Raw genomic sequence first — 27,817 nt, 5'->3', positions numbered from 1 at the left:
ACTCCTTTTCCTATTGGGAACCATGTTGGTCCATGTCCAGTTCTAACTGTTGCTTCCTGACCTGCATATCCTGGAACCCACCAAAAAAAGATCCTCCACGTCCAAAGACAGGAAGCCACAATGAGACGGTAGGAGGGGCACAATGACGATAAAATCAAATCCCATACCCACCAAGTGGGCAGCCCACAAACTGGAGCACACTAATAGCAAAGAAGTTTTCCCACTGTTGCGAAGTTTCTGAGTCCCACGTCAGGCTTCCCAGCTAGGGGATCCAACAAACGGACTAGGAGTCCCCAGGGAATCTGACTTTGAAGGCCAGCGGGATTTGATTACGGGCCTTCACAGGACTGGGGGAAACAGAGACTCCACTCTTGAGCAGAAACAAAATCCTGTGTATGCCAAGACCCAGTGGGACAGAGCAGTGACCCCACAGGAGACTGAACCAGATCTGCCTGCTAGTGTTGGAGGGTCTGCCATGGTGGTGTGGGCTGGCAGTGGCTTGCCGTGGGGATGGGGAGACAGACAGCAGCGGTCCTGGAAAGGGCCCTTTGGTGTAAGTCCTCTCGGACGTCACGATTAACCCAACCACAGAGCCTGTGTTTGGCTGGGTCATCTCAGGCCAAACAACAAACAGAGAAGGGGTGCAGACACCCCCATCGGCAGATAATTGGATTAAAATTTTACTGAGGATGACTCTGCCCACCAGAGCAAGTCCCCGTTTTTCCCGCCACCAGTCCTTCCCATCAGGAAGCTTCTACAAGCCTCTTAGCCTCATCCACTTGAGGGCAGACAGATGAAGCAAGAACAGAATACGTCAGTGGCTAAAATCAAAACCACACCATGGAAAGTTAACCCAGATGAAAAAGCAGAGGGTTTGGTCTCACGTGAATGGACAGTGTAAAACTCCAGAAAAACAAGCAAATGAAGTGGAGATAAGCAGGCTTCCAGAAAAAGGATTTAGAATAATGAGAGTGAAGATGATCCAGGATCTTGGATAAGAGTGGAGGAAAAGATTGAGAAGATGCAAGAAATGTTTCCCAAGGAACTAGAAGAACTAGGATAACTGATACAGAAGAATGGATAAGTGACCTGAAAGACAGAATGGTGGAAATCACTGCTACAAAACAGGATATAGAAAAACAAATGAAAATAAATGAAGACAACCTAGGAGACCTCTGGGACAACATTCAGTGCACCAACATTCTCATTATAGGGGTCCCAGAAGAAGAAAGAAAGGACCTGAGAAAATATTTGAAGAAATAATAGCTGAAAAGTTCTCTAAGATGGGAAAGGAAGTAGTCAACCAAGTCCAGGCAGCACAGAGAGTCTCAGGCAGGATAAACCCAAGGAGGAACACACTGAAACACATAGTAATCAAAATGATGAAAATTAAAGATGAAGGTAAAATAATAAAAGAAAGGAAAAATGACAAATAAGATAAAACGGAACTCCCGTAAAGTTATCAGCTAATTTCTCAACAGAAACCTCTTCAAGCCAGAAGGGAATGGTGTGTACATTGAAAGTGATGAAAGGGAAGAACCTATAACCAAGAATAGTTTACTTAGCAAAACTGTTGTTCAGATTTGATGGAGAAGTGAGAAGCTTTCCAGACAAGCAAAAGTTAAAAGAGACTTCAGCACCACCAAACCAGCTTTACAACAAATACTAAAGGAAATTCTCTAGGCAGGAAACACAAGAGAACCTACTAGAATAAATTCAAAACAGTTAAGAAAATGCTAAAAAAAAAATGGTAATAGGATCATTGTTGTTGTTCACTAGCCCAGTCCTGTCTGACTCTTTGTGACCCCGTGGACTTTAGCACTCCTGGCCTCCCTGTCCCTCACCGTCTCCCAGAGTTTGCCCGAGTTCATGTTCATTGCATCAGTGATGCCATCCCGCCATCTCATCCTCTGATGCCCTCTTCTGCCCTTGATCTTTCCCAGCGTCAGGGACTTTTCCAGCGGGTCGTCTGTGTGTCAGATGACCAAAGTGCTGTAGCTTTAGCTTCAGCATGGAGGAGGGAATGACAAGCCACCCAGTATACTTGCCACGAAAATGTCATAAACTATAAAAGGCCAAATAGGATCATACATAGTGATAATTACCTTACATGTAAATAGATTAAATGCACCAACCAAAAGAGACTGGCTGGACAGATGAGAACATGTGCATGTACGCACTTCTACTTAGCACATCACTCTCCTTAATCCCCCAAGTTGTATGTAATTATTTTATATTGTTAGGTTAATCATGCTTCTATTATGGCTGGCAGTTGTAATTATCTTTTATTTTTTGTCTGGCTATTGATTGTGAAAACAGATCTTTTACTATTGTGACTATGTAACTGTTATTCAGTTAATACCACTGTATCTTGATTGGTCAACAGAAAAGAATAGAATTCTCTATCACTAAAACTACCATTTAATAGGAAAAAAAATAGTAAGAATTCACTGTTTGTTTTTAATGTTAAGTTTAGAATTAAAATACCCAGATAGTTAAGAAATACATTGTACTTCTTGTTACATTGAAAACCAGCGTGACCTTACTCTGAATAGTTCAGATGTATACCTGGCTTAAATTAGGAGTCCCTAGTCTCTTCCCAGTCTTACTGAATTGATCAGTATTGTTCAAGATGAGAGACTGGTAATGTTTGTTTGTTTGTTTTGTTTTTGTAATTAACTTTTATTGGAGTGTAGTTTCTTTATAATGTGTTTCTACTGAACAGTAAAATAAATCAGCTATATGTATACCTATATCCCCTCTTTGGATTTCTTGAGAATGGTAATTTTTGACACTAACAGAAAATGCATGCTGTGTTTATTTTTTTATAGCTGGGCGTTTCCCTTAGCAGTTTGGGAGCTATACCAGCAGCAGCACTCGACCCCAACATTGCAACCCTTGGAGAGATACCACAGCCACCACTTATGGGGAATGTGGATCCTTCTAAAATTGATGAAATTAGGAGAACAGTCTATGTTGGCAATTTGAATTCCCAGGTAACTAATATAAGAAGAAATTGAGTGTTGGGGCCTTTTATCTTTTTCCCTTTCTTAAAAATCGTATCAATTGGTAAAGTAATATTTACAAGATTTTTTTTTTTAAGAAGAATATACTTTATTAAAACTGTTACTTTGTTTCTTCAGACAACCACAGCTGACCAGCTACTTGAATTTTTTAAACAAGTTGGAGAAGTGAAGTTTGTTCGGATGGCAGGTGATGAGACTCAGCCAACTCGGTTTGCTTTTGTGGAATTTGCAGACCAAAATTCTGTACCAAGGGCCCTTGCTTTTAATGGAGTTATGTTTGGAGACAGGCCACTGAAGTAAGAAACACTAAACAAAGAAATTTTAATGATTCTGGAAAATTTTTAAGTGTTTTTTATGTAATTAAGTTTTTTTTTTCTTTTTAATAGTAATTGGCAATTTGTGGAAAGGAAGACTGTGTTAAGTATAAATGAAACATGAGATATTTACCATTTTAGCTTTTAAATTAAAGTTGCATTTGAAGACATGTTACTTTCTAGTTCATAACGTCTAGGTTAATATTAGCATATTTATACTGTACATGTTGACTGTAGCTCTTTTTCCATAGGCTTTAACAGGTCAGGTTAGTTTTGCATTATTATGCTAGACTTAGGTAGTCTAACATATGGATTGACTTTACAGTAATATAGAAATAGAATTTTGGTAAATCCAAAATCTCAGAAATGTTTAAAAATAATACATTTTAAGGTTTGCTTGCATTCTTGTTTGCAAAGTGAAAAATTGATAAAGCCTTTTAGATACTCAAGACCAGAAATTCTATTTCATATAGATTATTGAGGTGACAGTTTTATTTGAATTCTGTAGATAATGATCTTAACTATGCAGTTTGGTCAGGAGTCTGCTATTAGAAGATAAGAAATGATGTTCTTAGTGAATGCTTGTCTTTTCACCATGCTAAAGTGAGACACACCAAATTCATTTATGTGCCTCAGAGAAACCACTCTTAGCCATGAAGGGAGAGTTTTTTATAATCTAAGAATAGAAATGACTCATTTTAATACTGGTGTTACCATTTTAATTTATTTTAATTCTAAGCTGTGTGGTAAAGCTGTTGTCCTGGTCTGTTCAGGTTGTTAAAGAGGTTAGCTAGGGTTCAGTTTTTCTTTTTATTTTTCCCCTTGCTTTTGCCTTTGTTAGCAAGAGATGATGGCAGATGGAAATGAGATGAATCATGGTTTTGAGGTTGGTTTTGGTTATTCTGTATTTAGCTATATTATTCTTCATGTGCTTTTGAGATGTCCTCAGATTTGTAAATATGTGTACCTTATAAGCAGTTAATTGTTTCAGGTTTTGTAAAATATGGTGTGTATTTGTGATATGCTAATATTTTTAATTTAGAATAAATCACTCCAACAATGCAATAGTAAAACCCCCTGAGATGACACCTCAGGCTGCAGCTAAGGAGTTAGAAGAAGTAATGAAGCGAGTACGAGAGGCTCAGTCCTTTATCTCAGCAGCTATCGAACCAGGTAAGGCCACAGCGTTGTTACATAGGTCTTAGTTGATGATCATAGACTCTTAGAACTGGAAGGAATTTTAGAAATTATCTGTTAAGTCCCTTCATTTTACAATAAGAAGACTGAAACTCAAGAAAGTGTAAGTGACTTAACTAGCATCAAAGGTTGAAGAAGTATTTAGCACAAATGTCTTTTTCCATGATACTGAATTGAGGTATATTAGCTTGAGTTAAATCAGTTCTTTATATTTTAATGGCAAAATCAGTGTACAGAACTGATTTGCTTAAAGCAAAGTATAAATACTATTTGTGAGACTAAAGACAAGAATAAATATATTTTAAATGTTATGATTAAGCAGATTTCATTTTTCCTTCAAAGTTTTAATTTTAAAAATAGACAACAGAGACCACAATTTAGGAAAAATAGAGACTATTTTAGCAAGGTAAAGGAACATCTTTTCAATCTTTTGTGTTGCTAACTATAAAAATCCAACCTAAAAATGTATAGATGGTTTATGTTTGAGCAAATTTTCTAAATTAGCATTCAGAACTTAAGCTTCAATTCTAGGAAAATAAATGGAAAAAGGAATTAAAATCACTGTCATAGGAATTACAGACATGTTATAATCGTACATTATGGCAGCAACAAAATACTACGAACAGCTGTTTATAATCATCTGGTTTATATGTACTGCTGCAGGGTGGCTGCACTCAACGAGTTTATGCAATGACTTTCTTGGATGTTTCTGAAGGATAATTGCACAGGAGGAGGATGTACAGAGAGTAGGCCCCTTGCACTATATGTGGTACATTCCACTTGTGCCTGATTATTAACTGGGATCTTTAATTGTTCTGAGCTTACACTGCAAAGTGGTTTTTTCCTCCCAGAGTCTGGAAAGAGCAATGAAAGAAAAGGCGGTCGATCTCGTTCCCACACTCGTTCAAAATCCAGGTCTAGCTCAAAATCCCGTTCTCGAAGGAAAAGGTCACAGTCAAAACACAGGTGAGAATTCCTGCTGTCATATTTTGAATGTTTTTTGTTTTTGTATTTACCGTGACTAAGATTTTCTTGAGTTTTTGTCTTAAGTTTCAGAGTTTAGAAATTTCACTGGTGTTCACCAGAAAGTATGGTTACTCTTAGATATTGCTTTAATTATAGCACTATACTTAAGAATGAAGTTGTATCTAGTAAATACATATTTTCAACTAATTTTTAGTTTTAGAAGTTGGTTTTTTATCTTAAGGTGTTCTGTTCTTGATATTTCTAAGAATTAACTCGTTATAAAGAATTGGCAGAAATTTTTCTTTCTTCACATTGGGAAAAGGGAACATATGGTGCTGAAAGTACTGGTAAAGTTGCATTTTTGTTTTTTTTTCCTCCCCTGTTCCCCTCAAGGTCTGGGAAGTACTACCCCAGATCTAGGTTTCAAGTAGAGTTGCTTTTCTCCAGTACTCTGCATCAAATGAAGTACTTTAAGTCTTTGTACTCTTGATGATAAGAGCTGCCTCCACCCACTTTGGGACCTGAAATGTAGGAGTAACTTGCAGTTTTAATGGCAACTATTGTATTGTGCTGAAACTTTATTTCTATTCTGTTTACCTTATTTTTGAGCATGGCTCTGTCATTTTAATGTTCTTTTAAAAATATGTTGTTTGTGGTGCAAAGGGGATCTCAAAATATAAACTTGGAACACCATCTTGATTGAAAGTAACCTAAGAATCAGGTCTAACAAGATAAGTTTTATTGTCCTCTTTAAGATGAGGAGGGAGCTGTTACTGAAATGTGAAAATGGATACAGTAGATCCTAATTGCATGTTATATGTACATACATATTCATACTCTCTGAAGAGAAGAGATAGAGAAAAGTGTGTGTGCATGTTTGTTGGGAGGGTTAGAGAAGGAGGATTTCAGGGGAGGGCAAAAAGGACCAGTATGTTCTTTGTTGAACTTTACCAACAAGCTCAGTTCAGTCTTAATTTCCTGTGCTAATCAAGGAGATTGAGGCAATGAGATAGGAAAATACGATATTCTTTTTTAAAATTTGTTTTTTATTGAAGTGTTTTGAATTACAATGTGTTAATTACTTCTGTACAGCTGAAGTGACTCAGTTATGTATACATTCTTTTTCATATGGTTTGTCACAGGATGTTGAATGTAGTTTCCTATGCTATACGGTAGGATCTGTTTATCCGTTGTAGACATACCAGTTTGCATCTGCTAATCCCAAACTACCGCTCCTGCCCTCTCCCACCCCCTTCCCCTTGGCAACCACCATACTGTTCTCTGTGGCCCTGATTTTGTTTCCGTTTTTCATAGATAGGTTCGTTTTTATCATATTTTAGATTCCACATGTAAGTGTTATCTTACGGTATTTGTTTTTCTCTTTCTGACTTATCTCACTTAGTATGGTGATCTCTGATTGCAGATATTCTTAATTAGACTAGTAAACTATACTTTTAGCTGTACTGGGGTATACTTCCCTATTATTAGATTGCAAAACTCCTTTTGGAATATGATTTTACTCTCCATCCAAGGCTGGACAGTAAGGCAAATTCATGTCTACAAGAAGGAAATTGTCTCATGTACGAGGAAGAAGGCAGTGTAGCAGAAACCGGAATTAGAGGAAGAAGTGTATAGACTCAGTGGTACTAGGTTATGGATATTTCTATAGGTCAACAGAGTGGTAAAAGGAAAGTATAGAAGTGAGTGAAAGAGTTATAACTTTCTGAGGAAGAAAAGACCAATGACTTGACTCTTAGTTTGTGTTAATAGAGCCATACTCCAAATCTAATATGTTAGTGGTATTCTGTAACTGGAAAAAAGCAGAACTTAATGATTAATATCATTATTTTCTTGATAATTTCTGTGAAGCTTTCTCTGTTGGGACATATAATTTATCTATTTTAAGGTTTTTACTCTTATCATTTTAAGTGTATTTGGATATTTTCCCCTTCCAAGGATTAGTGGAGGGTTAGAAATTTGTATAATCCATGGGAGTGGTTTCATGGAGGTCTGTGTAATGATATAGAGTGAGAAATTAATTGTTCTTGGCTGGCTCATAGTCAGGCATACCTCATTTTGTTATACTTAGCTTTGTTGTGCTTTCACAGATATTGTTGATTTTAACAAATAGAAAGTTTGTGGCAGTCCTGCATTGTCAGATGATGATCAGCAATTTTTAGCAATTAAGTGTTGTTGGCCAAAAAGTTCATTCAGGTTTTTCTGTAAGATGTTAGGGAAAGGCCTGAATGAACTTTTTGGCCAACCCATTTTAAATTGAGTTATGTACTTTTTTTTTGTAACACAGTGCTGCTGCACTCTTAATACACTACACTGTAGAGTAAATATAACATGTATATGCACTGGGAAGCCAAAAAGTTCCTTGGGCTTGCTTTGTTGTGATGTTCCTTTTGTTGCTGTGGTCTGGAACCTGACCCACAATCTCTCTTGAGGTATGCCTGTATACCTTTTTTATCAGCATATACTGTTCTTATACAAGAAGCTTTTACTAAAATCATAAAGAAATGCAAAAGAGGATGAATTTTGTTGAAAAAAAGTTCCTCAACCAAGAACATTTGACCTAAGGAACTCCCTCCCCCTCTCCACTGTAGGAAATGCCAGACATTTCGTGCTCCCCGCCACCCCCACCCCTAGTGGGCTTGGAGACCGTCAGCTCTTTCTCTGACCCACTAGACCTAGCCAGGAGTGGAGGTTGCAGGATCCCCTTTCTCAAAGGCCCATCTTTTTCTACCTTGTTAGTGTTCTGATACTTCTAGAACCTTCCCCTGATCTTTTTCCTGTTCCCTCCCTTCTCTCTGTAGGAGGGAGGAAGGAGTTATTTGTTATTATCTTGGCTAGAACTGGGAAGATGTGTTTCCACTCTGTCCAAATTTTTATTGTGTTTTTTTCATAGGGGCAGGGTTAGAAAAGGTGGGTATAGTACTCTATTGTAAAGTTAAGTAACTTTTACAGACCAGCATAGGAACTGTAAGACATTTTATAATATTTTAATGGGAAGCAACTGACTTACAAATGAACTTTGATGCAACATAATGGTAAGTTGCCCTTTATTTACAATTTAACCTGTAAGTGCAATTTTGTACATTTATGCTAAAATGAGAGCTGCTAATGATGGCTCACATCTTTATCTTTGATTGGATTCGTTTTGCTCTTGACTTAAAGCTTTTAGCTTTCCTAATTGGGATACTTAAAGGCAACTAGTGGGTGACACAGACATGAAATATTTATTGTCAAAATTAAAATGCAGTAATCACTCTTGAGCAGTGAGTTTCAGACTCTGAGCACCCACAGTGTGAAGTGGGAGCCACGTGGTCGTCGCTGTTTTGTGTTTTGTTTTTGTTTCTTTGTTTGTTTTTTTGGTGAGTGCTTTTTTATTATTAACTTGTATTTGTTAGGACTATGGTTAATTTTTATTAAAAGTTTCTTAATTAAGACTGGAAAGCACTATTTGAGGAAAACAAAATTATTGTGTTTTTTTTTTTTTTTAGCAAAGTTAACAGGACTATTAAGTACATAGACACAAAGGCCCTTTAAAACATTACCCTTATGTGGATGTCTGTAAATGGACTTAAAAATGTTGTAAGTTTTGCAGTTTTCCCCTAGTAGCTACTACTTGACCCTAGTGTCTCATAGGTTATTAGTGATAAAGATTTCAACAAACTAATAATTATTTTCTTAGATTAGATTGTGGTATGAAGATAAATGAGTTGGTTAGAAAGCATCACTGACTCAACTGACATGAATTTGAGCAAACTTCAGGAGATAGTGAAGGACAGGGAAGTCCAGCGTGCTTCCCTGTGTCACGAGGAGTTGGACACGACTTAGGGACTGAACAGCATAAAGATAAAAGTTTAATTTTTAAAGCCATGTAGTAGATTTAGTTGAAAATTAACTGTTGGAGAACAAATTTTAACTAACTGAAAAGTGTTTTATGAACAAGATTTCATTATTAATTGAGGATTGTTTGGAGATTTTTTTGGTTTCATAGCATACTACCAGCATTTAACTATATGTATTTCTTTTATAAACTTGTTTTAACCTAATTCATGAAAATATTACTATCAAGATGAGTTTTAATTATGTAAGGCACACTTATAGAAGTTCATTTTACCTTCTTGGAATAATTTTTCACTTATATTAATTGTTGGTGATGTAGATATTGAGAGGAGGAGTTTTAAGCATTTATTCTGCACCAGAAACTGTTAGTCATTTTTCCATACATCATCTGTTTTAATCATGAGGGTCATAAGAGGTGTAGGTATGTTTTTTACTCCAGTTTTTAGATGAAGAAACTCAGGCTTAGTGAGGTTAAGTGATTAACCAGAGTTCTGTCTGTGGTTGTGTGGCAGAACTGAGTGTCAGAGCCAGTTTGTTTGTCTCTAAAGCCAGTGAGTCTCATCACTTGTTGTATGCATTCAATATTGTCATATTTTAATGAATAGTTCTAGGATGCCTCAATATGAAAAATGTCACGTTATATATGCTATTTAGTTGGGAGAAGAGCCTAGAGAATTTTAAAATTGGAAGAACAGTCATTTTTCCTCCAAGAATTCTAGAAATAATGGTTTCTTTTAATAGGTCTGTATATGCAATTATAAAATCAAGGCCTTTGCAAATTCAGTATTTGATTATATTTAGCTTTCACTCATGAGTAAGATGTTTGGTCTCCTGTCACACTAGCTAGCACCATCATTAGTACTGTGCTTTCTTACACATTGTTCTTAATATGTGTTATGACAAACAGCACACGGCTGTTTATAGAAACCATTGAACCATATAACCACCACTCCCTGTCAAGATAAGTTATAACCACAAGCAGTCATATTACATGCAAGTCAAGAGTTAAAGACAGGGATTTCCCTGGTGGTCCAGTGGTTAAGACTTCACCTTCCAATGCAGGGTCTGAGGGTTTGATCCCTGGTCAGGGAGCTAAAATATCATGTCTCATGGCTGAAAAACCAAAACATAAAATAGAAGCAATATTGTTAACAAATTCAATAAAGTTTTTAAAAGTAGTCCATGTCAAAATAAAATCTATTAAAAAAAAAGAGTTAAAGACAATTTATGATATGAAAATATGGACTGAGAGAAATCGTCTGTCTGTACTAATTGAAGCACGTAATACTTAGCAAAGGAAGGTCACACCTGAAACTATCAATTTAAATCTGACGTAGGAAATAACTTAAATTCCTTCTCTATTTCTGTCTTTGTATTCTGGGCAATAAACTGGTAAAGTTTCCAATAAATTATATAAGCTATCGGAAGTGTTATGTAAAGAGAGTTTTAAAATACTGATAAATACTGTCAAGTTTGGTGTTAAAATTCTCCCATTTGAAAGATCTTAAATATTTAGAAGTTGAAATTCTGAGACTAAGTTTTGATACTCTACCAATTTGTCTTTCTTTAGGAGTAGATCCCACAATAGATCACGTTCAAGACAAAAAGATAGACGTAGATCTAAAAGCCCTCATAAAAAACGCTCTAAATCAAGGGAGAGGCGAAAGTCAAGGAGTCGCTCACGTTCACGGTGAGTTTTTTGAATTTAAGGGTAGTATTCTCATGACCTCATTTGTTAAAAATCTGTTGTGGTTTAAAATTTTAATGAAAGAAATTAAACTTTTTTTCTGATTGTTTAATAATTTAATGTCGATTGTCATTGATTTGAATATGATGGTTAGTATGACTCATGAGATTTCCAGACTACTTAATTCAGCCTGGTAATTGTTTCATTTAGCTTCATGTACATAGAAATTATGTAGACATTTGTATGTAATGTCTTATAGCTGTTATCAGTTGTTTTGTATTGATAATTGTTGAGGAAACAGTGAGGTCCTTTTTGGGGAGTAGAATTATTTTAGTTGTGAATTTATTTATTTATTTTTATTTTTAAAGGGACAAAAGAAAAGATACCCGAGAAAAAATCAAGGAAAAGGAAAGAGTGAAAGAAAAAGATAGAGAAAAGGAAAGGGAAAAAGAAAGAGACAGGGAAAAGGAACGTGAAAAAGAAAAGGAACGGGGTAAAAACAAAGATAAAGACCGAGATAAAGAACGGGAAAAGGACCGAGATAAAGACAAGGAAAAAGAGAAGGACAAAGAGAGAGAGCGGGACAAAGACCATGAGAAGGAACGAGACAAAGAAAAGGAGAAGGAACAAGACAAAGAAAAGGAACGAGAAAAGGACAGATCCAAAGAGATAGATGAGAAAAGAAAGAAGGATAAAAAGTCCAGAACACCACCCAGAAGTTACAATGCGTCAAGAAGATCTCGTAGTTCCAGCAGGTTTGATGATGCTTCAGCTTTCTACCAAGAGGCTCACTGATGACAGTTTTAAGGGAGAGGGAGAATGTTGTCATACATGGAACCAGTAGAGTAATGGTAGAACATTTCTCTAGCAGAGGGATTGCTGCAGCATTGAATCAGTGAGGAGGAAGGGGTGGTGTTGGGCACAGTTGTTTGAAAGGTTAACTGCCCCTTGTAATCCACTGCTGTAACCTGGCAGGGCGCCGGTGACTGTTGTTGCTGTTGCTTGTTGTCTCCGTGGAGGGTGGGATGGCAGGGGCAAGCTCTTTATTTTGGATTTGGTTTTATGTGGACAAGTTGACTGCTTATTAGGCTTCTATATTTCTTTGGAATGAGCAGTAAATTTAACTCTAGGAGCACTGCCATCAGGGCTTCCCCGCTGGCACTAATGATAAAGAACCCACCTGCCAATGCAGACGACATAAGAGACACGGGTTCGATCCCTGGGTTGGGAACATCCCCTGGAGGAGAGCGTGGCAACCTACTCCAGTATTCTTGCCTGGGTAATCCCATGGACGGAGGAGCTTGGTGGGCTGCTGTCCAGAGGGTTGCAAAGAGTCAGATGTGACTGAAGCAACCTAACACACACGCACACTGCCACCAGGTGGCAGCAGGTTGCCATAATAACAGCAGCAAATGAGGACCTTCCTTAGTTCAAGATCATCTCAACCTGTATCCCTTGCTCCAGATGATATTGTCACTATAAACAAATGAAAGTTCCTAAGTTGTGTTAAAAACTGTATCTTAAAAATACTTAAAAACATATTTTAGCAAATTTTAAAGATATTTTTAAAAGGTTTTTCATAGAGAATAATTTGAGACTGGCATGTGCATTTCCTAATGTTTTTGCTTTCTGTTTTAGTAGCTTATTCTTTTTTTTTTTTTTTTTTTTTTAGTAGCTTATTCTTAATGCTAGTCTTTGGTTACTTAATTGAAGATAATTTTCTAGCATTTATTGAGTGCTTTACCATATGCCAGATTTTGTGTCTTCAGCGGAGTTTTTCATGACTAATCTTATTTAATCCTCACAGTAAGCCTGTGAGAAGACTGTTATGGTTTTCAAACATGAAGAAACCAAAGCTCAGAGGAAATTTTCCATCTGCTCTGCACTTTAGTTAGAAGCATAGTAGTACAGTAGCTCTTTCTCTTCTGTGATTGTTTAAATGAAGACTCTAACTAGTACTTGGTACTGGCTTTTTAAAAAATGCCTCAGAAGTATAAAGTTGAAGGCAGCAGTATATGTTAAAATGGAACTTCAGATTAGTAGATCTTTGCTATATTCAGCACATTGAAACAAAACCTAAATAATTTCACTCATTTGCTGTGGGTATCAATTATGGTGTCTTCACTGCAGTTATTTTATTGGTTGTGTTTCACACATTCCATGATGTTTATGTTTATGCCTTTCACAACACCAAATAGTGTCCTGATTCTTTTCAAATTCATTTGAATTTACTTTTTCTGATGACTTCAAAATGTTTAATTTTTTCATGCTTGATGTTTAAGAAAGTGTAGATAGTCACATTCAGTTCTTAGATAACCTCTGGGGGCCTGGAGAATAAATGCTGACTGATGTTGGTTCCTAAAGGTTCAGTGGTTTGAAATGATTCATGCTTTCAGAAGAGCTTAGTGAAGAGTTTTAAAATTTCTTTTAGCATTTTTCTTCCTTTCAGCTGCTCTGATTTGTTTAGTGAATAGGAAACCTGTTAACTGCTCAGAAAAATAGTCTACTTGGTGTTTTTATTTCCAACATTGTCTTCTGAGCTATGTTTTTTAAAGAAAAAATTTTGATATTTAAGAATAATGCTTGAAATTATAATCAATAAGGATTAGACCAACAAAGGGAAAGAGAAAAAATTTGTTGAGCACCTCCTGTGTATCAGACATTAGGCTTGGTACTTTACAGATATTATCCTAATCCTCATAACAACACAGTGAGACTTGAGTTATTATCTCCATTCATCCATTGGAAAAACTAAGACTCAGATTAAGTAATATGACCCCAGTCATGCAGCTGGTTAAGTGTGAAACTGAAATTTAAACGTCAGCCTATTTAACTCCAATTCTGCATACTAGCGCTGATAGCTTCTTTTTCAACTAACTGACATTCTGGATGGCTGTCTATCAAGCCTGTCTCTCATCACCACTAACCAGTAGTTATTAGAAGTCCACCCATACATAGTGTTCCTGAAATACAAGTAAAGAGACACTGATGAAGATGGAGCCATTTTATATAAAATGGGATACACTGACATTCTTATGCTATGAAAAAAGTTACTCCTAGTGTGTGAGGTAGGGGGAGGGGTGCTGCTACAGAATGGTATTGATTGAATGGAATAATGTCATCTAATTTCCACAGTAGGAAGTATAATTTTAGGTGACTTGGAGATAAAATTAGGTAATGGAAGCAAGAACCTTAGGTAGAGCAGAAATTTGTGTACTCAAGTTCTTGAACTCTTTCAGTCTTCACATCTACCGTGTATGCCACATATAAGCATTGTCTGGTTTTTTATTTTATAGATGAAAAATGTACACAAAATATTTTACTAGCCTATTTTATTAGCCTAGAATCAACTTACTGACATATAAGGAGAACTTGAAGTCTAGAGGATTTGGTTGTTTCAGTTCTGTGGCCACTTATCATCAAAGCTTCTTGTGGATAGATCATTGGCTACATTAGTCATTTAAGAAATAAATCCTCAAAAAAAAAAAGAAAAGAAATAAATCCTCATACCTCATCACCCGAATAATAGACATCTTGCAGTTCATTGTTTCTAAGTTGACCACTCTTAGAAATGAAGTAATTTGTTAGATAGTAGCACTGACTCAGTGGACATGAATTTGAGCAAACTCCAGGAGATACTGAAGGATAGGGAAGCCTGGTGTACTACAGTCCGTGGGGTTGCGAAGTATTAGACACGACTTAGTGACTGAACACACATAAAATTATTATTAAAAGTATGTGTCATTCAGTAATATGTGAAACAAAACAGTTTTTAATAAAGTTTTTAATCTTGTTAATCTATTTAATAATTATTTTTTACTTCGTCATATTTAAATCCCAGTTTTTAAGTAATTTCCTTATATCTAAGTAACTTGTATGCTTAATTTTAAATGACTAGAACAACAATAATGAAGCGATAGGTGGTTGAGGGGGTAAAAGCAGTTTCTCTGTGAAGTGAACTAATGTAAATACTCCTTAAAGAGGCATTCTGCGTACTTGGGTTTAGAAAGTCTGTATGTTGCAAGCCTATTTATCTTTCACTTCTTAAAAAGGGCCTATTAACTTGTTAAAAAAAATAATCCACAGTGGGGCAGCAAGGAGCTAGATGCATGGCGGGATCTGGAAAGCAGCGTGCTTTAGGTGTTGAGGAAGAAAATATGTTTAACGTAAGAGAGAATATGAAACATCCATTAATATTTTCTCTGCTCTAGAAATTGCTGTCCAAGTAAATCACGTGTAAAGGAGATCATCTTTCTGATATGAAATCTTAGAGATATTTTCACTGGTCTGTTGAATTTATGGTTCATCATTTGACCTGTACTAAAATTACGTGATAGAATATTTTCATGAAAGACATTAGTTTAAACTGACCTTTACAGAATACGCTTCACTTGAGAGCATTCCAGACCCTTTTGCTTTTGTGTGTTTGAATTAATATTACTGGAATTACTGGTTTTTAAAATGGCATATTTTTTACTTTTAGGGAAAGGCGTAGGAGGAGGAGCAGGAGTTCTTCCAGATCACCAAGAACATCAAAAACCATAAAAAGGAAATCTTCTAGGTCTCCATCCCCCAGGAGGTAGGTTGAAAGCGTGTTCTAGAACTGAGGAGGAAGCAGGGGGAAAATTTTCTCTCTTCAGTCTGTTATTTTTATAACTTTATATTTTGAATGAGTAACAATATATTAGTTTGGTTTAGAAATCTGGAGAATACAAAAGTTATAAATAGATCTTAACTTCCATGATGTGTCCATCTATCCTGTCCACAGTGTATTAGTTTTTTTGGTATATCCTTCCAGTTTTGTATATAGGAGCAGATGAGAATATATAATTTTTTTTTTGAGAATATATAATGTTTTTTTTCATCTTCTACAAAAGGTAGTGCCAAATGTACACTGTTGTACAGTTGCTTTTGTCATTTAACTACCAGAAGAACTTTCTGTATTCATCAGAGTACTGCTCATCCCTTTTTACAACTGCATGGTCTTCTGTTGCCTGTTATGAAACCAGCCTACAGTAGAATGGGTTCTCTTAATTTTCTTTTTATAAATTATGTAAGTCTGTAATGAATAGCTTTGTATTTACATAATTTTGTAGTGTGCCAGTGTCAACTTGAAAAAATGCACAATGTGAGAGCTGTGAGTTAAGTTTTGTTTGGGGCAACATGAGGACTGCAGCCTGGCAGACAGCACCTCGGATGGCGCTGAGAGACTGCCCCAAAGAGGCGGGGAGGAGGACAGGATATATGTGATTTTGGTAAAGGGAGAATGCATGCAGTCAAGCATGTTTATTTTTACTTTTTTAGAAAGTTTCTGCTGGTCTTGTGAAACTTCTGCTAGTCACAAGAGACAGTCATCACCATGAAGGGCTTCAGTGCTTTTCTAGATATGAGTAGATATTGGGCTATATGAGTAGAACTGGGCTCATAAAATCAGCTCCTGAAAATATCTTACTCTATGAAGATCTGTCGTGTCAGTTTTCCCAGAGCACAGAGTGCCTCATTTCTGCTCTCCACCCTGGGCTTCCTCAGAGGGTGTTGGAGGTCAGCAGCTGCAGCAGAACATGATTTAATCCTTGTAGAGGTAGATGGCAAGCACCCATGGCAAGTGCCAATTTGTGGATGACACCAGTATGCAGAGACAGTTTCTGTAAATGGTATTGGTGGGCCAGAGGGTGAGTGTTTTTGTAGTTTTGAGATCCTTCCGTATTGTCCTTTATAAAGGTTAGTGGCAGCTTGCACTTTAACCAGCTGCAGTTTGAGTTGCTTGTTTCCCTATAGCTCCTGCAGATTGTTTCCAAAGCTGTGGATTTTGGTCCATCTATAGATGAGAAATGGTACCAGTATAAAGTAATTTTCATTGCATTTTTCTTAAGAGTGAAGTGACCATCTCTTCATATATTTGAAGGCCATTTGTATTTCCTTTTCTGTGAATTGTATACATTACCCATTTTTTTATGGGGTCTGTTTTTATTTTTTCTGTTTTCAGGAATTTATTCTGTATTGCAGAGGTGATTCTTCAGTGACTTGGTTTCAAGTATTATTCCTAGTTTGTCATTTCTTAGAAATTGTTTATGAGACTTAATTTTATAGAGATTTTTGATTTATATAGTTTTAATTCCTCAAGTTTTTTTCTTTTGTGACTTTTCCATTTTGAGTCTTACAGGTAGAAAAGTCTTTCCTATTCCAAGATTATAGTAAAATTCCTTCATTGCTTTTTTGTACTTTTATACTTTTAATTTTTGCATTTACATCTTTGATCCATTAGGAGTTTATCCTTGTTTGCAATATGGCACATGGATACGATTTTATTTTTCCAAATGCTTCTTTGTTTTCCAATATCATTAAAAACCCAATTTTCTTGACACTTATTCCATGTTTCCTTTGTCATATACTAAACTTTCCTGCTTGTGTTGGCATCTGTTTCTGGGCCTTATGTGGTATTGGATTGACTGATGATTGCGTACCAGTAGTGCCTCATGCTTTTAATTATACGTATTGTGTAGTATTTTAAAATATTTAGTAAGGTCTTTATTTCCCCAGGTGGTACAGTTGGTAAAGAATCCGCCTGTCAGTGCAGGAGACATAAGAGACGTGGGTTCCATCCCTGGGTTGGGAAAATTCCTTTGAGTAGGAAATGGCAACCCACTCCAATATTCTTGCCTGGAGAATCCCATGGACAGAGAAACCTGGCGGGCTACAGTCTGTGGGGTCACAAAGATTGGGGCATGACTGAGCGCGCGTGTGTGCGCACGCATACACACACACACACACACACTTTTCCATACCTCTCATTTCTCTTTTTTTTGAGCTTTCTTGATCATTCTTATGTGTTTATTTTTCTGTTTGAGCTTAAGAGTTAGTTTGACTGTGTTCTAGAAGTAAAACCTACCGATAATTTGTGTTACAGTATGATTAAATTTATTAATGGGGAAATTGGTGAATAGATTTATTAATAAATAAAACTTTATGAAGGTGAGTCTTTCTCTCCAGGAACATGGCTTATTTAGGCCATCCTTAGTGTTTTCATGAATGTTTCAGTGTTTATTTCAAACAGATTTTATGCATTTTCAAGGTCTAATTTTAGATATATGTTGCTTTTTTGTTCTTGTAAGTGAAGTCTTTCATTATATCATATAATTGGAGATTAGGTTTATACATAGGAAGGTTAGTTATTTCTGTATATATATTTTTTCATCCCACTATCTTCCTAATGGGTCATAGTTTTTCAGTTGGTTTTCCAGGTAGATAAAAGAGAAATTTATAAAAAGTTTTGCCCAAAAAAAAAAAAAAGTTTTGCCCAGAGTAGAAGGAACATGTTCCCCAGCAGAGATCTTTTGTTTATTTGTTTGTGGGTTATTATTTTTAGATGAGAATAAAAGGAAGGTGTAGGATATTGAGGAGGTGGGGCAAATTTTTAAAAAATACTTTGCTATAATAAAAATAAATGGAAAAAAAAATACTTTGCTCATGAAAGTAAAAACTTTTATCAACTGTAAACTCTAATTAGACAAAAAGATATATTTAGAACATTTCACTTCCTTCAGGATTTCTTCTACTTTAACATCCACTTTCTGTAAGTGATAAATTATTTTATCCTTCTTTGTGTTTCTTTTTTGCAAAATTAAGCAGATACATGTATTTGAATTTTCCCTTGTCTTCCAAAAGATAGCGTTCACTATATATACTGTGTGTGTGTGTGTGTGTGTGTGTGGTCAGTGACTCTACCCAACCTCAGTTCCATTTTGACTTAAAATTTCTTAAATTAAGAAATAATTTACATAACATAAAATTCACCCTTTTAAATGTGCATTTCTGTGATGTTTAGTAATTTTTGTTGCATTTTTCTCAAGAGTTCACAATTTTGTGTAGCCATCACTGCTAGTTCCAGAACATCTTTTTCACTTCAGAAGAAAGCCTGTACCCATTAGCAGTTACTCTCCATGGCTCCAGACAGCCACTAATCTGCTTCTTGTCTCTGGATTGCCTATTATGGCCGTTTCATATAGACTCACATAATGTGTGGTTTTGTATCTGACTTCTTTGATTGAATGTAATGTTTTCAAGGTTCATACATATTATAGCATGATTAGTACTTCATTCCTTTTTAATGGATGAGTAATATTCCAATGAATGGATAAAACCAGGTTTTGTTATTTAACCATTCATTAGTTGATGGACATTTAGTATTATTTCCGTTTTTTTGCTATTGTAAATAATGCTGCTATGAACAGTTGTGTACAGGTGTTTATTTATTGATGGCTGCTCTGGGTCTTCGTCGCTTTGCTTGGGCTTCCTCGCTGGGGGAGCGGCAGCTGCCCTCCAGTGGCGGGGCGTGGGCTTCTCGTGGTGGCGGCGTCTCGTAGCGGGGCGCAGCTCTCGGTCTGCAGCTTCAGTAACTGCAGCGTGCAGTCTCAGCAGTGCTGGCACGTGGGCTTAGGTGCTTCACAGTGCTGTAGGGTCTTCCTGGACGAGGGATCAAATCCATGTCCCCTGCATTGGCAGGCAAATTCTTACCCACTGTACCACCAAGAAAAGTTCTGCTTACTGTAGTTTTGTAAGAAGTTTTAACATCAGGAACTGTCTTCCAATTTTGTTGTTAAAGATGGTTTTGGCTATTTGATGTCCCTGGAGATTCTATATGGTTTTTAGGATGGGCTTTTTCTATTTCTGCTAACAATGCCGATGTGATTTAGATGGGGATTGCAATAAATTTGTAGATCACGTTGAATACTATTGTTACCTTAACTCTATTTAAGTCTTCTGATTCAAGAACATGGGTTGTGTTTCCATTTTATTTATGCATTTATTTCTTTTGGCAAGTTTTTTGCCCTTTTGGTTAAATATATTGCTAAGGAATCTCGTTCTTTTTGCAGTTGTTTCCTTGACTTTTAAGAGCTATATGTAAAGATAAACATATATACATAAGTATGTTGTGAATCTATTTTTTTTTGGTTTGTCATTTTTCTTTTGAATATGCTAGCAGTGTTTTTTTGCTTTGCTTTGCAAAAGTTTATGTAGGCATATGTATGAATCTTCTATTGTACTTGGAATTTTAGTTATGGTTAAAAAAATCTTCCCTTTCATTTAAATTAGAAATTCACTTATGTTTTCTTGTGGTACTTGTATTATTTCATTTAAAAAATTTAGGTCTCTAATCCATTTGGATTTATATATGTGAATGAGACATGGACCCACTTTTATCACTTTCTGAATAATAATCCAATTGTACCCAGGTCTTTTATTTGTAAAAGACCATCTTTTTCCCTATGATTGAGATGCTTTATTCAATTTTTATATGTACTTGGGTCTGTTTCTTAAGTGTTTTTGTTCATTTACCTGGTCTTTGTATTTATTTTTAAGCTATTCATAATTAAGACAAAGAATTCTATATTAGGGTTAATTATTTTGAGTTGAAAATGTCTTGTTATGCTTCTGATATGAAGTGCATCATTTTTTCCCCTCTGGTTTTAAGGATATGTTGTTTTTGCAAATGGAACGTGTTCAGTCCATCTTCTGCTTAACTTTTGCTCTTGAATTGGTGGGTGGGACTTTGTGAATGAGAAAAAGGCACATGGTGTCATTGATTATTTGAAGTTCCAGGTTTTTGTAAGTCATAGTCTTGCCTGAGAAGTCATTCAGCCTTATCTGATTATTTTATCTTTTTTATTATTTTCTGGTTATTCATTTTTTGCTTTGAAAAAAATGGGTAAAAGTATTATGTATTTGATTTTGTTTTATCCTAATTACAGTAGATAAATAAACCTTGAATGTTTAAAAACTAAGAAATTGGTAATACAAAATTGTGCCTCTGCAGAAATGATTGTGGGTCTTTAAAAAGTTAACTGGATATGGGATTGAGTTGGTGAGTTTCAGGACTCGTTTATGTTACTTGGTCTACCAGGTTACTGATATGCTTGTTTACAATGCGTTATTATTAGAGTATTTAGTTAACAATATACTGGGTGTTTACTTTTTGAGATGTTAACTGACATTATTAATACTCTTATAGCAGAAATAAGAAGGATAAAAAGAGAGAAAAAGAAAGGGACCACATCAGTGAAAGAAGAGAGAGAGAACGCTCAGCTTCTACAAGAAAGAGCTCTAATGACAGAGAAGGGAAGGACAAGGTGGAGAAGAACAATACTTCACTTAAAGTAAGCAAGTCTTTGCATGTTTAGGGTTTAAATAATTAATATGAGATTGTTCTTTATTTCATAGAGATAGTAACTTTAGACAAAGCTCCTTGAGGGCAACAGTGTTTTTGGTACTACTTGTTTAACATTTGTTATATCAGTAGTTGTTTCACCTAGGTTTTGAAGATAAGAACTAATTAATGTTTACTAGTGTAAACAATTGCATTCCTTATCTTATTCACAGAATGGCATACAATAAAAATTTTAACAGTGTACAGGAATATTTCTATTTGTTGCCATTTTCCTCACTGCGTTTGTTTTAGCAAATTTGACAGATGATGTTATCATTGGTTTTGTGATAATATACCAATTGTTAGGTTTGTTGAGTTAGAATAATTAATGGAAACCAAATTCCATCAAGTAAGGATTTTTGGGGGGAGAGAGGGATAAATATTGTAGATACTTGTGAATTAGGTTATTTTCCTTACGCTGGTAAGTAATATTTGTGTTTTGTGAGTTCTGGAGCTTTCCTCTTCCAGTGTTATTTATTCCCATACGGCTAGAAGTTTATCATCATTGTCAGTAACAGTGATAACATCTGAACACTTGATACATTCCAGACACCGTTCCACATGTCCTCTTTAATTCTCGGTTGAGGACTGAATCTGGACTGTTCTTGAACAGTCTTCGGTAGGGAGAACAGTGACTTCCTTTTCTATATTCCCTTGTTTTTGCTTATTTGGTATCCAGATTACAAGTCTGTCCTGGCCTCTATGGGAATTATTTTACCTTCAGCAGATCTCTTCCACTTTTTCAAGTCAGGCAACAATGTTCGTTGAGTTCTTCTGTAGAATTTCTGTGTACCTATTTTATTCCATCTTATTCCATGGATTTATTCCATGGATTTATTCCATGGATTGTCCCATTTTAGAAGTACAAAGGACATATCAATACATGTTTGCATGTACTATTTATTTGAAAAGGTAAATGGGGAAAATACCCAGTTTGACTAATTCACAAAAGGTAAAGTTACATATTTTAGCCAGAACTAAACGTAACAGCTGGCAGCTCTTGAGAAAAATATTAAATGTTTACCTAAATACTCATTGTAGGAGAAGGAGCACAATAAAGAACCAGATTCAAGCGTGGGCAAAGAAGCAGAAGACAAGGATGCACCAAGGACTGAGGAGAGCAAAGTGCAGCAGAATGGGAGTTGTCAGCCCAATGAGGAGAACCTCTCTGCCAAGGCAGAAGCGGTATAGGCCCGGCAGACGCACCTGAACACACGCCGGGATAGAATCCAGAGCTTTTCGTTCTCTCAACAAGATGTTAGACTGAAGACATCCGGTAGAGCATAAAGATACGAGCTAACGGCTTTTCTAGTTGTTAGGTGACTTTGTGGCCATCTTGTTACTGAGTAAGAAAACAAAGCATGGACATCATGAAAATAACAGGTGTGACCCAAACTCCTCATCTTCTAAAATCTGTGCATCTCCATGGTGGCTGACACAGGTGTCATGTGGTTTGTTAGTGTTTGCCAAGAACCATTACAAATAAATGGGACATTAAAGATCTAAATTTGTTATACTATCCATAAAGACTGGAGATAAGCTTTGGAGGCTCTTTTAAGAAATGCTAGAAACTGATTTTGTATTATTTTACTTTTTTTTTTAATTTCAATATATACAGATTGATAATGTGCTTGAAATCGGTGCAAATATGTACACACCCTTGTAAGTGCAGAGTTTGTAAGAAGTTTTAACATTTACTTCACAGGATTTATAGTGATTGTGTTAAATTCTCACTATTGTGTTTTCTTTTGCTCACAGTTTAGGACAGTGGTTTTTCTTTAAAATAATTCTACAGATTAAAGTTGCTTAAATAAGTGGATTACAAACCAACTGACAATGCATGCTACTGTTCTCTTTTTAAAGGAAGAACAACTGTGTTGAATACTAATGACATATTAGTATTCAGTATTTAGAATCATTGGGTCTCCCCACATAGTAAGCATTTCTTTTTGAACTTTCTTGACATTTCCGAGCTTATTATGAACAATATTGCAGTGTGTGTTGTCAGCTGTAGGTGGTAAAGGTGCCATTTATAAAAAGAAAGCTGGGTTTTCAAAATGGGCTATGGGAGCACAAGCTGAAGCTTTAGTGCCTTCTACAATGTGGTATACTGTTTTCTAGAATTTTATATGAGCAAGTCATTCTCAATTCATATGGAATTTAGATGGGTATTCCATTCCCTCCCATAGAAAAGTGTGAAAGTAATATGTCAGAAGAGCTTCTTACTTAATATGAGAGGGAAGTCTGTTTTTAAGAATGACTTCAGCGCTTAAAACAACAGTGCAGTTTCGGGACCATCAGTTTTATACTGTGATAATTGAAAATGAAGCAGCATGTTCTTATTTTACTTAAAGCAAGACCCTTTAGTTGTCTACATTGGATGGCCTTAATTATTACCTCTCAATCATCTTCTCATAAATGATGTGCTGAAATTGTGCTTAAAGGAGAGTACATGCGGTTATTTGTTTTATGTGTTAAGTATGTTTACTTAAGCTTAAAATATAGGTCATCCTACATTGTTAGACACACTTTTTGCAGAAAGTATGCAAGTAGTAAAATGACAACATTGCTAATACTTTCCCCCAAACCACAACTTATATTTCAGAACTCTTTTCATTGTTATATTTCCAAAAGTTATGCCTTTTAATTAGCATGTTATTTAAAAAAATCAAGTATAATTATTTTAATGCAGTCTAATACAATCAAATTACTCAGTTGCCTTACCTCATGGGAAGAGTTACTTATGGATTTAAAGAGCTGAGTAGCACATCAGTTACTTGGTTTCAACTTGAGTTTTCTTTTAATGTTAATACTATTGGAACTTAAGTATTTGGCGGAGAATGGAAGGAATTGCCCTTATTGCAAATAATGAAGCCTGGTTTGATTATGAAGCTGCTTAACTACTCTTCATGTGTTCACAATTACTGTGTTTTTTTTTTTCCTCTTTGTCACTATGTACATTAAAATTTTTGAAAATGCTTTACTATGTAAAGTATAGATGGTCATTTTAATCATTCAGCCACATACGGTTGGCTGGTAAACAGCTTATTTTGATACAGGAATGCTTGGGTGCATATGGAAAGATGGAAGGAGTGTGTGTCTTGCATCAAAGCTTCTTATTTATGATATGTAAGTAGAATAGAACAAATGTTGTTTGAATCTTTGTTATTTTTAGTACCATTTCTCTAATAAAGCTAAGTATTTTAGAGGAAAATATTTGTTTATGCATTTCAAAACAGCATCTTAGGTTTCTCCTGTTCTTGTTTTAGTTGGCATAGCTATGGAGATTGTTTTGGTATGCATGTTTGTGTGGTGTCTATAAAGCAGTCATTTAAAGTTCTGAGTATTTTCTTGTACTCTGTACTCTGTACAATGTTTGGTTAGTTGGTAATTAACATATGTAATTTGGTTCCTGATGCCAATTATTTTTCTTCCTGATGATATTTATTCAGCTTTAAGATAACCATACTAATCTTAAAAGACACTGATTTATAAAAATTGGGCATGAGTAGGAATACCAGAGGCCCAGAGAACGTGAAGTCATTTTCTTAAACAGGCCTAGGGAAGCAAAACTTTCTAGGGGTCTAGAGGTAAGGAAGGGAGGGTGACGGGGAGAGAGAGAGAGAGAGTGTGTGTGTGAGTGAAAAAGATTTTCTCTTTGTTCACTTATAAGGGCTGATGTGTTTTCATTTGTTTATTATTTTCTTTTAAGGTACTTCATTGTTTTTTTAAAGCTGTCTTTTTCACCCCAGGTAGATGTCAGGAAAACTTGAGGTAAGGCCAAGAAGACAGCATTTTATACTTGATGCCAGCTGTAAGTTATCTGTTTCAGCTTGATTACATGGCGAGTATGTTCTGTCCCTTAAATTGTAGTTGCTCTTCATCATTCTAGACAAATTCTGTTGGTCCTTCTGTTTTTGTTCTTCAGCAGTGTACACTTAACTGGTAATAAAAGATGTTCCTTTATAAGCTAGCCAGTTTCATGTGAGGAATCAAGTATAAACCCTTAACTTCTGCAGCTGTCTCATTATTTTCCATTGAGTCTAATTAATACGTAGTTACAAATACACTAGTCAGCTTGTGCTTTTCTGTTTAGAATTATTTTCCAAGGTATTCAGTATTTGCTACATTGATCTTGAGAAGTATCCGAGAGTTAAATTTTGACATTGAAAAGTAAACACTGGCATTTAGAACCAATTTTTTTTTTTTTTTTGGTCAAGAAAATAATTTCTTTTGTGATATTAGTCATCCTCAGTATCCTCATTCATTCTTATACGTTATATGGGTTTCTGTGTTTAAAATGAATCTGGAGGCAAATTTGATCCCAACTGAAGCTATCATTCAAATTTAAGGAATATAGTATGTAATAATAGACTTTTAAAAGTTTAAAAATTTGGAACAGTTGTTGTTCAGTCACTAAGCCCCATGGACTGCAGCACGCCAGGCTCTGCCCTTCACTGTCTCCCAAAGTTTGCTCAGATTCATGTGCGTTAAGTCAGTTATGCTGGCTAACCATCTCATTCTCTGCCACCTCCTCCTCCTTTTGTCTTCAGTCGTTCTCAGCATCAGGGTCTTTTAGTATGATTTGATTTAAATCTTTCTTTAGTAGTTGAATTAGCAGTTAAAATGAATTCTTTTTGAGCGTTGTATTGAATAACGTTTCAATGAGATATTTCTTATATTTTTATTGAAAGGAGTATCTGGTTTTAATTGGGTCACTTATGAAGTAGAGCCATTTCCACAAAGTAATTACATTCCTTAGGGTGTTTTAAAGATTTTAAAGGAACTTTTACTACATATATACTTAGTATTTTCTCATGTTTATTCAGTAATGTAACAGTCACTTAAAATTAAATTGTTGATTTTTAAGTTTCAGAGGTTAGTGCTCTCAGAAGGGCTAAGTGATATTTCTGGAAGCAGGAGTCAAGTATAAATGTAATAAAATAATCTTTTAAAAATAAAATTCACTTCCCTACTTAATCTTGGGTTTGTGGGTGAATTTGTTTTTCTTAAACACACTTTTATTGGTGATTCTGCCAAAGATTGGTACATAATTTTTAAAATAAAAGCTAAAGCTATTATTACTAGGTGGGATTTAGAAACTAATAACTAGATTTCTTTCTATTTCATTTTAAGGTACTTTTATAGTTTCTAGCAATCAATTTATTACAATTGTTAGTTTATATATAATGCAACATTTCTTAACATACTGTTCTTAGATTTTTAGTCTGTTGTCTGAGTTTTAAATTTACTTTGTAACATTTTAATTTTGAGACTTGCCAACTTTTATAAAACTTCACAAATTTTACTGGTAAGATTTCCTTTCTGAGGATTGGAATAGAATAATAGTTGCCTTCATTCTTGATTCACTTCTATTTGCTAGGTAGATAATTTCTTAACTATATCTGTAAGTTCAAATTCATGAAATTCATGCTGAAAGAATTAGAGTTGAAGAGATTGTTCTACCATTTAAGGTTACTGGTAGGCAAAAAACTGTTGGGAAACTACAGAATTCTCTTAATTTCCACAGAAGGTTATATTTGGGTGTACTGTGTAGTTATATAGGTAGGCCAGTTTAGCAGTTAGATATTACTTTTCTCCATCTTAACTAGGTTTAATACAGTAGTGCTATTTTTTACAAAATGCTATATGGATTATCAAGGGAAGGGTTTAAAATGTAAAAAATGGGTACTGCATAGGTGGTGTATATTTATGTGAGTAGGACTACTTCCAAATGGTACTAGTGAAGATTTATCAGATGCTGCTGCTGTTGTGTTGCTCTATTTTTAATAAAATGAAAATCTTAAAGTCTCCACTGTTGAGTAGTAATTTCATCTAAGACATTTAATTACATATTTACAGTGTACTTTTATAACTGAAAGGTTGGCAATGGCCTCTTCAGGGTAGAGGTTTTCGATCATTGGGTATTCTTCATGTTGTGTGGTGGTCTCAAGTCAAAGCTTTGCATCTCTAATGTTTTGCAGTGTTCCAGTAAGTGACAGCAGCTCTTTGAATCTCCCTTTTATTTTCAGAACCACCTCTATTTATTGGAGGATAATTGCTTTGCAGTGTTGTGTTGGTTTCTGCTGTATAACAGTGGTGATCAGTCATATCTATACATCGCCTCGCTCATAAGCCTCCCTGCCCTCTCCCGTCCCACCCCCTAGGTCAGTGAGTGCGAGGGCGGGCTCCCTGTTTACACAGCAGCTTCCCACTAGTTACCTGCTCTACACATGGTGGTGTGTATATGTCAGTGCTACTTTCTCAGTTCATCCTACCCTCTCCTTCCCCTGTTGTGTCCACAAGTATGCTTCCCACGTCTTCATCTCCCTTTCTTCCCTGTAAATAGGTTGATTAGTACTATTTTTCTAGATTCCATATATGTGCCTTATATACGATGTTTGTTTTTCTGATTTGTTGTTGTTCAGTTGCCAAGTCGTGTCCGACTCTTTGTGACCCCATGGACTGCAGCACGCTGGACTTACCTGTCCCTCACCATCTCCAGGAGTTTGCTCAAGTTCATGTCCATTGCATCAGTGATGCCATCCAACCATCTCATCCTCTGTCG

At 35.7% G+C, this 27,817-nt stretch overlaps 1 protein-coding gene across 4 annotated transcripts in view; it reads left to right on the top strand.

Moving 5' to 3' along the window:
* SREK1 (splicing regulatory glutamic acid and lysine rich protein 1) overlaps positions 1-27,064 on the top strand; it is a 46,950-nt gene extending 19,886 nt beyond the window's left edge. For 3 of the 4 annotated variants that reach the window (XM_043887216.1, XM_043887218.1, XM_043887219.1), the window contains exons 4-12: positions 2,832-2,996; positions 3,144-3,322; positions 4,383-4,513; positions 5,389-5,503; positions 10,929-11,048; positions 11,414-11,800; positions 15,529-15,624; positions 21,055-21,199; positions 22,291-27,064. In XM_043887216.1, coding sequence (XP_043743151.1) covers positions 2,832-2,996; positions 3,144-3,322; positions 4,383-4,513; positions 5,389-5,503; positions 10,929-11,048; positions 11,414-11,800; positions 15,529-15,624; positions 21,055-21,199; positions 22,291-22,440 — 1,488 coding nt within the window. In that variant the 3' untranslated portion in view covers positions 22,441-27,064. The remainder of the gene's footprint in view (positions 1-2,831; positions 2,997-3,143; positions 3,323-4,382; positions 4,514-5,388; positions 5,504-10,928; positions 11,049-11,413; positions 11,801-15,528; positions 15,625-21,054; positions 21,200-22,290) is intronic. The other variant, XM_043887217.1, reaches the window with a different exon arrangement.
* The last annotated feature ends 753 nt before the right edge of the window (positions 27,065-27,817 follow it).

Source organism: Cervus elaphus, chromosome 25, assembly GCF_910594005.1.
Source record: "Cervus elaphus chromosome 25, mCerEla1.1, whole genome shotgun sequence".
Taxonomy (NCBI): Eukaryota; Metazoa; Chordata; class Mammalia; order Artiodactyla; family Cervidae; genus Cervus; species Cervus elaphus.
The sequence above is the reverse complement of the archived record's forward strand: the minus strand, read 5'-3'. Positions and strand labels throughout refer to the sequence as shown.